The sequence below is a fragment of the Abrus precatorius genome, unplaced genomic scaffold (genome assembly GCF_003935025.1).
Source record: "Abrus precatorius isolate BTA unplaced genomic scaffold, Abrus_2018 Scaffold2, whole genome shotgun sequence".
Classification (NCBI taxonomy): Eukaryota; Viridiplantae; Streptophyta; class Magnoliopsida; order Fabales; family Fabaceae; genus Abrus; species Abrus precatorius.
This window is the reverse complement of record NW_020874362.1, coordinates 34242228-34253532: the sequence shown is the minus strand read 5'-3', so window position 1 is coordinate 34253532 and position 11305 is coordinate 34242228. Positions and strand designations below refer to the sequence as shown.

General features: G+C 31.2%; 2 protein-coding genes across 2 annotated transcripts in view; both read right to left on the bottom strand.

Moving 5' to 3' along the window:
* Positions 1-2016, bottom strand: part of LOC113859895 ((E,E)-geranyllinalool synthase-like) — a 7013-nt gene extending 4997 nt beyond the window's left edge. Inside the window, exons 1-4 of the mRNA XM_027492559.1 lie at positions 1692-2016; positions 1159-1351; positions 836-1056; positions 343-466 (exon numbers count right to left, since the gene is read on the bottom strand). Of these exons, the coding sequence (XP_027348360.1) occupies positions 343-466; positions 836-1056; positions 1159-1351; positions 1692-2016 (863 nt within the window). The remainder of the gene's footprint in view (positions 1-342; positions 467-835; positions 1057-1158; positions 1352-1691) is intronic.
* An 8194-nt stretch (positions 2017-10210) lies between these two features.
* Positions 10211-11041, bottom strand: LOC113859894. Its single transcript, XM_027492558.1, has 2 exons — positions 10802-11041; positions 10211-10561 (listed from the first exon to the last, which is right to left on the bottom strand). Exons 1-2 carry the CDS (start codon positions 11039-11041, stop codon positions 10211-10213), a joined length of 591 nt encoding a protein of 196 aa, XP_027348359.1.
* Between the last annotated feature and the right edge of the window lie 264 nt (positions 11042-11305).

Below are 11305 nucleotides of genomic sequence, written 5' to 3'. Positions count from 1 at the left end.
GCATTTATAAGTTTTTACTTAAATCTTTTTATTTAATGGAATTTTAATGAAAATATGATCATAGAAATTAATTTTGCGTTACCATGTATTCAAGCAATTTTTTTGGTGCAAGTTAAGCAATCTAGAAATTAAGATGAAAAATGATTAAATAAAATTACTTTCAGCTGGTGAAACGAGAAAATACTGGTTTAGAGCTTCTAGATCTTGTTTTAATTAGAGTTTTCTTCTTTTTTGTTTTTTTCAGTTTCAATTATTTGTTTTCTAAAATAGCACTTCATACAAACATAACTGGTCTGGATCTGTGTACGCTACTCATAGTCTCTAGATCACTGCGGCATTTACCTGTAGACTTTTGTTAACATTTCTTCAATCTCCTCAACAAAGTGCTCAGCCAACCCTAACCTTCGTAATTGGTTTACCATGCAGAGCCTTATGAGGTCCTCATCCAATGGATATGTCTGTGGAACTGCAGCAACATAATTTCATATATATATATAAAGCTAATTATCATTACGAAAATACAAATTCATTTAGCAACAGTTGGACGTTTAACTTGCTTCGACTGATATAGATTTTATTTTATACCAATTAAATTATTAGTTTATATAATATAGATCTACGCTAATAATTTATCTCTTCGTGTGTTTGGGTGTGGCATACATCAATTTTTTTTTTACGATAATGAAATTATTTGATAATATGAACTATTAGCATATATTTACAATATCAATTATACCCTACCCTCATGCAATTCTTTTACTTGTCCATTGAGTCAATTTAACGGTTTGTAATTTGTTTATAATTTGGTTGAGACAAATTAAAATAAAGTCCAAACCTCCATTGGGGCATCTCTGAATTATGGACTGTAAATAGGCCAGACACTCAATTTTCCCAGTAGCCATGAATGCTTTTGCAGTAGCTGAAGGAGATTGGAATAGTGAACCATCATCACCCAGAGCGCTACATATATATTCTTCACTCACAGCATAAGAAGGGGGCAAAGCTTCAAGATATAATAACAATGTTGGGAAGCAATGCTGCCCAACAAGTTCCTCCCTGTTCATTCCAATTTAAAGTTATTAGCACTTAGCAAAGTGTATGATAATTTCTTTGTTGTGAGAAAATGAACAAAAAAATTGGAAGGATTGAATAAAGTACTTGTCAAGCAGATTTTGCTGATCGCGAAAGATGTTAGACACTCTCTCCGTCACTGTATCTGGGAACACAATTTCTAAACCAACACTCTTTGAAAGTTCAACCATGGCAGGGAAAACAATAGTAAACCATCGTGGGAAATCATTATCCATTTCCTTTAGCAGCTTCTCAGTATTTGCTTCAATGAATTCCAAACCTGAGGTAAAAAATGGCAGAAACATTTAAAAGAATGGAAGTCAACTACATCCGTATTATATATTAGCAACACATCAAATAGAATGCAAATAGAATGTAAATAAGAGTGTTTTAAATATAAAATTACTTCAAATATTTTAGAAAAAGAGGCCATTCAAGCTTTATCCCAACAAAAATAGAGTTATTAAATCTTCTTAATTATTAAATATATTTTATAATTTTAACATAATAAATGTATGGCCTTTTTTATTTAATGTTTTGTTTACAAAATTATAATTAAGAGAAAAAAAAATAAGAAATATAACAAAGCTCATTTGAAAAACTTTAAAGTAACATAGAACCTCTGTCTATCACAATTGCACCGGTGTTCCACTTTTTGAGTGCAATCATGGAAGCAAGAGTTGCAGGAAGCGATTCCAAGGTGGGTTTGCCAAAGGCATCACACTCACCCCAAAACCCTTCTTGGTTTTGGTTGTTGAGGATCCAGTCTAAGCAATTTTTGAACATGGGTTGGAAAGGGTTATGGGTATGAGGTATCATTGCTAACCATGCAGTGTCATAAGCAGAAGGACATACAAAAGAGTAGGGGTCAAAACTTGAGGCGAATAGTTTCCCCTTTGTCTTTTCAACACTAATTCGAAGGGAGGATATTAAAGGGGTTTCCATTTGGGTGAAAAACAAATGTTTGAAATATGCTTTGTGAACTCGAATGGGATCTACGCCATGCAAATATGCTCTATTTATAATCAATATATTGCTACATCTTCAATAGCAGAGTACTGTGTCTGTGTGGACCGTTGGGGACAAAGTCGTGGCAAATCAACTCTAAACTTTCTATGCTGTGTAATCTAAATCTTTAAAAACTTATTTAATAATATTTTTATTTTTTAAGGACTAAATTAACTTTTCTTAAAAAAGATTATTATTGATCTAACTAAGTTGTGTTTATTTATAATTTTGATATTTTGTTTGAATGAAATAATTTTTATTTTTATTTACTCTTATTATATCTACAATATTAATTTTAAATAGAAACAAACATATTAATTAAGGTTCAATTATTTCATGTGTATTTTACTATATTAGAGTCGAGAGAAACAAATCTTATCTTGACTATAAAATACTTTGGGTAAAATATTTTACATTAATTAAAAATATAATTGAAATATTTTTAATATTTTATATTAACTTCAATTTCTGTAAATATAATGTATATATAACAAGAGCTTTTAGTTTAAAATTAATTTTTAAGATAAAATTATTTTGTTAAAAATTATCTAATTATGTAAGGATTTGATTTAATATACTATTTACATGAAAACTTTACAGTGTCAACTTTTATTTGAAAACCAAAAGAACAATAATCATTAATACAATAAGTACAAAAAATAAAAATAAAAATACTCGAGCAAGATATAATGGACAGCCTCAACTAGTAAAACACAGCAAGTTGGTATATATTTCACATTGTTGTCAAAAAATCAGATACAAACTAGACCGGTTCATCACCCAAATAAAAAGAACATAATACACACAAACTCAAAAATTAAACTCCTTCGCCATGTAACAAAAACAAAACATTTAAATATTTTACTAGGGACATAAAATCAGAATGTATTTATCATTGAATCATCCACCTAAATAGTCCACACATTGTAATGAGCCAACTTCCTAACATATATACAATAAATTACTATATTATGTTATAACATTTTTAGACATATTTTTATAGCATTTTACAACTTTATATATTCAAAAATACTAAGAGTCTCCATGCAACCAGCCACGAAGCTTCCCATCACAATAGTGGATATGTTCCCAACGGCAAAGCCTTAACAATATGATGAACTTATCAAAAGTCATGAAATTATAAAAAAAAAAAAAAACTCATCACAACTTAAATTCAAACACAACAAGAAGAGAGAGAGAGAGAGAGAGATAGAGAGAGAAGTTTTTTGCACTTTTTATATGTGTCTTTTTTTTACTCAATCTCACACATAGTTAAAAAAAATACTATAAGAATTAGGATTTGAATGAAATAGAAGTTTGTTGAATAGTGTGCTATCAAGCTGCTTATTTCGAGTAAAAAGATTTGAAATTTTATTAAAATGTTTAATAAACATTGTAATAAATAAAATTTGTTATGGTGATAAACACAAAAATATTGTAATAAATAAAATTCATTATAGGGTTTACTTAGTTAGAACATTGTAATAGATTTCAAAAATCATTTTTAAGCTTTTAAAACTATTAAACATGATAAATATTATTATTTATTACATTTTATCTCAAAAGAACTTTGATACATTATATTACAGTATTTTATAGCATTCATTTGTATAAAGATTTTAATATTACTCCCGTTAAATCTCTCTTTTGGCATAGTGTAATATTTTAATTAAACACTATAAAAAATAAATTTTACTAATATTATAATTCATAATTAAATGAAGATATAATTTTTGTACAATGGCAATACATTTCAATTAAATATTTTTAAAGTTACACTAAATTAAATTAATTACTTTCCTATATGAATTAATATAATATTAACATGAAAATAAAGGTTTGAAATAAAAAATGAAAAGTTTTATATGCTAGTTTAATTATTTTAAAACGAATAAAATTTTATTATTTATTTCATTAATTTATATATGATATCACGTAATTGTGTGGATGTAAAAATTAAATAATAATAATAATAATAATGTAGAATGGATATACCAAAAATATCTGAGACGTATTCTATTCGATAAAGTGGATGTTTCGTAGAAACACCCATTCGGACTTCAGTAAGCACCGAGTATATCTAACACTAAATAAATAAACACAATATTACTTCTTTAGAAACGTAAAAGGTAACCAATTAAAGAAAATGAAATTTTAGTACGATTTTCCAAAGTGTTTAATTTGAATTCAACGTAGCCAGCGCCGCTGCAGTACTGCTGCATGACTGTTGCCACAAAATACTTAGGAATTTGAATAAATATTAAAAAGATATACAAAATATGATATTCTGATCAGATTTGAGAGAAGACAGATATGAACACGAGACACACAAGTACAAGAGCAACATCCCATATGAAGAACAAGTAATCTAGAAATTGAAGCATCACTCTAAAGTATTGATGTTTTTTTCTTCGACTATTTGGGTTTGAAATCAGTGCCCAGCCCTGCTTGCAATGACGAGGATGATGAGCACGTGATACATGATTAACAAGAAAAACAAAAATCGATGACTGCTTACGTACTGTTCATAATAGAAAATAAGGGGCCCCATGAACACGTTAATTATTGGGTTCCACTTAACATTCATCCCTACACATTTCACACGGCGGCGCAGCAGCTTTCCCATTAGCTTTGTTCTACATCAGACGGATTTGGACTTTTTCGTTTAATTCAAAATATTGGTTTAGTTCTTTTTTTAATTTTAAATCAGTCACATCAATATTTGATAATATTCATATAAGATGGATTAATCTGATTTATTAACAAATGTAACAATTTTAATATTATATTTAACTAAATTATAAAATTTGAATGAAAATATGTTTTATATAATATATGTTATACAAATTTTAGTTTTAATTAAATAAAAAATTAATTTTAGTTTGTAATGATAAAAAATTTATAAAAGAAGAAATTTTAGATTTTAAATATATAAACTAGAGTTTAAACTAACAATGAATGAATTTTAGTTTGTAATAAAAATTTACAAAAAATAAATAAATTTTAAATTTGTAGTTTAAAAAAATAACTATAAAAACTACTTTTTAAGTAATATGTACTGGATAAGGTATTATTTGGTCTTATTTACTGACAAAGAAAATTGAGTATCCCTTCGGCCTAAATAGCTGAATACTCTCTCGATCAGGTTAAAGGGTAATTAATTCAATTAAGAGTAATAATCAGAACATTATTTACTTTAATTAAAAGGCCAAAATCAATGCTAATTCATAAAGCTCATTAGCTCATAATATTGCCTATAAAAGGAAGGTAGGAAGCACAGGTAAAGGGTTGACTTCTGAATATTAAATAACATTTATTGTCTAAACCGACACCTGACTTCATCATCGAAGTATCTTTTGTAGGTACACCCTTCTACGTTAGACGGTGTCAGCAGTACAAAGAAAGACGTCATCTTATCCAAGGAGATACGAGAAGATCAGTGTTTCCCAAGCAGAAACATAACACTTTAGAACTGTTATCCAACTTCTTTCACTTTGCATAATTAGAATAATTTGAATCGTTCTAAAAAAACAATGTTTGAAATTTCATAGTTTATTCTCGCTTGCATTGCTCTTCAAAAAAATAATGCAATTGTAATCATGCACTTTCCTTCACCCCTCTGTCAATTGTTTCTACAAATGAAAGATGCAAATAACAAGGAAGATTGAGCCATTCTTCCTACCAACAATTCCTTTGTGGCCTTGTCGTTGATTGAGAATTACAACTTTTTGTCTTAGAATAGTTTTATTTTTTTACCTTGAATTTTAAAAAAAAATTGTGATTTTTTCAAAAGTAAAAATATAAAACAAATTGAATTTGAATTTCAAAATGAGATCAAATTTTAAAAAAAATTTTAAATTAAAAAAATGTCAAACCTTTATGTATGAACAAGAAAAAATCAAAACAGAATCAAAGACTGAAATTAAAAAACACAAAAAAACAAAAACAAAAAAACAAAAGGGAGAGGGTATCAAAGAAAAAGGAAGAGCATAGGTAAATAGAAAAAGGGGAGAAGCAGGGAAGAGATATATTTTTTTTTATGGTGGAGGCATCAGAGAAAAAAACTGTCATTATGATATTTTTAAGTTTTTTTAAATATTAACATGATTACTTAAAGTTTAATTATCATTATTTTAATTTATTCATTTGAACATGGTTGATATTTAAAAATGGAGTAAATTATTCCAATTTGAGTTCTGTTTTACATTTTTTACACAACACACCTTTTGTATTTCTAAAGTCTACATACAAGGGCTCCAATTGTATCTATATCTTTACCCCTTAATTTCTTAGGCAGTTTTACTGTTCATCGACACTGTTCATAGGCGGTTTTACTGTTCACATTTTTTTTAATATAAATTCTACTCAAATCTATTCCAATTATACTTTAATAAACCTCATTTTATTTAAATCAAAGTGCAAGATGTTACAATTCTCACTTCTTTTAAAGAATTTCGTCCCCGAAATTCGCTAAGTTACAAAAAGATCATGATATAATTCTTTCATCTTATTCTCAATTTTCCACGTTACATCTTCTTCATCACTAGTATTCTATATTACTTTAACTAGTGAAATATCTTTACCCCTTAATTTTTTAACACGGTGATCAACAATTTTCACTGGTTGTACATCATATGACAAATTCTCTCTCACTTGAACAGGATCAAGTTCTATCACATGAGTAGGGTCAGGAATTTACTTTCTAAGCTGAGATACATGAAATACAGGGAGATTTGGAGGCAAAACAATCTCATAAGCAACAGGACCAACTTTACTTAGCACTTAAAATGACCCAATAAATTTAGGAGATAACTTCTTGGATTTTATAGCTATTTTAACTTCAGTTATAGGTGAAATTTTCAAAAACACATGATCACTTACCTAAAACTCCAAAGGTTTTCTCCTCTTATCATAATAACTCCTTTGCCTATCTTGTACTATTTTCATTTTTTCTCTAATCAATTTGATTTGCTCATGTTGCTTTTGAACCATATCTGGCGCATATAGGATCGCCTCTCTAGTTTCATACCAACACAAAGGTGTTCTACACTTCCTTCCATACAGAGCCTCAAATGGAGCCATTCCAATGCTTGCATGATAATTGTTATTATATATGAATTCTACCAAAGGTAGACATTCCTCCTAAGTTCCTTGATGTTCCATCACACAAGCTCTTAACAAATTCTCCAAGGACTGTATTGTTCTTTCAGTTTGACCATCAGTTTGTGTATGATAAGCTAAACTAAGTTTTAACTTAGTACCCAAGGCTTTCTGCAGACTCTTTCAAAATCTCGATGTAAACCTTGGATCTCTGTCTGACACAACACTAGTTGACACTCCATGCAATCTGACTATCTCTCTCACATACATATCTGCTAATTTCTCCAACTTGTACTTCATATTAATGGAAAGAAAATGACTACTTTAGTCAATCTATCTACTATCACCCAAATTGCATCATGACTACTCTTGATTCTTGGTATACCAAATACAAAATCCACAGAAATACTATCTCACTTTCACTCATGAATTTCTAATGGCTGCAACATCCCAGGTGAACGTTGATATTCTACCTTCTCCTTTTGACAAATTAAACACTTTGCTACATACTCAGCTACATCCTTCTTCATTCTATTCCACCAAAAATTCTTACAGAGGTCTTGATACATTTTTGTCGCACCAGGATGAAAACTCATTCTGCTTTTATGAGCTTCCTCAAGTATCATCTACTTAAGCTCATCATTGGAAGGAATACACAGACACGGTTCTTGAACTTAATCAATCCATTTGCATCACAATGGAACTCCAAATTCTTTCCTTCACCCCTCTGCCTCATCATTTCCTGCAAGAACACATCTTCTTGTTGGGCATCACGAACCCTAACTAAGAAATCGTTGTTGATTATCAAAGTCCCAAGATACAAACTCTGAGGTCGCACCTCCACTGCCAAATTCATATCTCAAAACTTCTCAATCAATTCTAATTATTTCACCATCATACTTGCCATATGTAAGGACTTCTTACTTAAAGCATCAGCAACAACATTTGCCTTCCCAAGATGGTAAGACAATGTAAAATCATAATCCTTAAAAAATTTCATCCACCTTCTCTGCCTCATATTTAACTCTTTTTGATCAAACAAGTACTTCAAACTCTTATGATCACTAAACACCTCAAATCTCGCTCTGAATAGATAATGTCTCCATATCTTAAGGGCAAAAACTACCGCGGCTAATTCTAGGTCATAAGTAGGATAATTAACTTCATGAGGATGCAACTGCCTCGAAGCATAAACAACTACCCTTCCATCCTACATCAAGACACAACCAAGCCCTTACCTAGATGCATCACAATACACATCAAACTTCTTTCTAGATTAGGCAAAACTAAGATAGAGACAGATGTTAACTATTCTTTCAGCTTTTGGAAACTAGCTTCACACTCTTCATTCCACACAAACTCCTTTCCTTTTCTTGTTAACTTCGTCAAATGAAAAGCTATTTTAGAAAATCCTTCAATGAATTTCCTACAATAGTCAGCTAGTCCCAGAAAACTGCGAATTTCTGTTGGATTAGTAGGCCTTGGCCATTGAGCCACTGCCTCCACCTTTACTGGATCCAACATAATGCCATCTTTTGATACCACATGCCCCAAAAATTAGATTTGTGGTAACTAAAATTCACACTTAGAGAATTTTGCATACAACTGACTTTTTCTTAATATCTGCAAAACAATTCTCAAGTGTTCTGCATGTTCTTCATGAGTCTTGGAATAAATCAGAATATCATCTATAAATACTACAACGAATTTATCCAAAAACTCATGAAAAATACTATTCATATAGTCTATGAATACTGCAGGAGTATTAGTCACACCAAATGGCATAACTAGATACTCATAGTGGCCATAGCGGGTTCTAAACGTTATCTTGGGGATATCCTCATTCTTGACTCTGATCTGATAATAACCAGATCGCAAATCAATCTTTGAAAATACAGAAGCTCCTCGTAACTGATCCATCAAGTCATTAATTCGAGGAATATGATACTTGTTCTTTATTGTTACCTTATTCAACTGCCTATAATCGACACATATCCTCATGCTCCCATCTTTCTTTTTCATCAAAAGAATAGGTGCTCCCTAAGGTGACACACTTGGCCTTATAAACATTTTCTGCAATAATTCTTCTACCTATTTCTTTACCTCAGCCAACTCCACTGGTGACATCCTATATGGTGTAATAGAAATAGGATTTGCTCCCGGAATGAGATCAATAGTAAACTCAATCTCTCTTTCCGGTGGCAATTCTGTAACATCATCAGGGAAAACTTCTAAAAAATCTCTAACCATTGGGATATACTCAGACTTCATTTCCTTTTTAGTCTCAATTGAAAATAGAACCATGAAAGCCTTAGCACTCATTACATTTCCCAACAAATCTGGACTTAAGAGTTTAGCACTTTTTGATACTTTAGTACCAAAAATCAAAATTTTCTCTTTACAGTCCAATAAAACATGGTTGGATGACAACCAATCCATTCCCAAAATTATATCAAGTTGGGAAAGAGGTAAACAAATCAAATCTATACTAAAACTCTTACCATATACCATCATAGGACACCCTAAACACACAGAAGAAGTTGCTACGGGCTTACCCATAAGAGTAGATACAATAACATCACAAGACAATTCAGATACAGGTAATTCTAGACATCTCATACAATCCACAGAAATAAAGGAATAAATAGCACCACAATCAAACAACATATCTAAAAGTCAGTTTTTTTATGAAACATTTACCTCTAATAAGCTTCTCTGATTTTGAAGCCTCAGCTGCACTCATAGCAAAAATTTTGCCTTTTACATTTGACTTTGTTCCAGTGCTTTCTCTAGATTCAGGTCTTTGTATCACACTCATGCTTCTACTCTTTTGTGGAGCAGACCAACAGACACTTGCAGAATGTCACATTTTCTCACAAATGTTACATGTTGGTGGAAGTTAAGGACAATTCTTTTTAATATGTGGTCCACCACACCTGAAACATTTTAGTGGCCTTTTGAAAGAACCAGAGCCACCATTACTATCTTCTTGAGATACAGTCCCCTTCACTTGAAACTGATTTGGACTAAATTAAGGTCCTCTAGAAAATCTTGGAGGCCTTCGGTCTTGCCTCACAGGACCACCAATTCTAGTATCCATCGTCTTACCCTTAGTATTGGCTTCAAATATTCTGCATTTACTCATTAGAGTGGGTAAATCTATCAGTTGAAATACACTAACGGGATCTCGAATATCTGGCCTTAGCCCATGTTTAAATTGAGCGCATAAATCTTCCTCTTCATCATCATGTTGATAGTGAGGCCAGTATTTCATCAATTCATGGAATTTAGCAACATATTCACCTACAGACATGTTTCCTTGTTTCAACTTAAGGAACTCCCTAGCCTTTTGTTTCTTTAAATCTCTAGGAAAATAATTTCCCTAGAGATTCATCAATTCATGGAATTTAGCAACATATTCACCTACAGATATGTTTCCTTGTTTCAACTTAAGGAACTCCCTAGCCTTTTGTTTCTTTAAATCTCTAGGGAAATAATTTCCCAGGAAGATTGCCTTAAATGTCTCCCAAGGAATATAACCATCTTATTGCAGTAGAGTTTGACTAGCAAATCTCCACCAGTCCTCAGCTTCTCCACTTAGCATATAAGTAGCATAAGTTACCTTTTGCTCCTCTTTACATCCCATGGCATGGAAAATCTTCTCCACATCTGCTATCCACCTCTGAGCTCCCTCAGGATCAAACTTTTCCTCAAATTTTGGAGGGTTATGCCTAGTAAAAGAAGAAAGTCCTCTATACTCGGTTAGTTCAGCCTCCTGGTTATGTGCCAAAGTCTCTAAGACTTGGGTCATGCGCTCCAGGAGTTCATTTGTAGCACCAGCAGGTCTACCTCTACCAGTCATAGCTCTAATCTCGCAATAAACTCAAATCACTTATTAATTTGTCATTCACATACACATAGATAGATCTAGTTCACATAATTCACATCTAACAAGTCATATTAGCAAATAATCATTTCATATTCTAGTATATCTATTACACAACATAGATATGTTACTCTCATACCCCAATGTGGTCTGGATGAACTGCTCTGATACCAAAATTGTAACGCCTTATATTTCTTTCCTCAATATATGATAAATTTTCATAAAAATTTAAATGATAAA

What these genes read in the sequence shown, in the direction of transcription:
- LOC113859894 (XM_027492558.1), bottom strand. Translation starts at nt 11,041, where the DNA reads ATGACTGGTAGAGGTAGACCTGCTGGTGCTACAAATGAACTCCTGGAG. An exon ending in GATGTAAAGAGGAGCAAAAG is followed by an intron (nt 10,562 to 10,801) that starts GTAACTTATGCT and finishes ATGAATCTCTAG; the next exon opens with GGAAATTATTTTCCTAGAGA.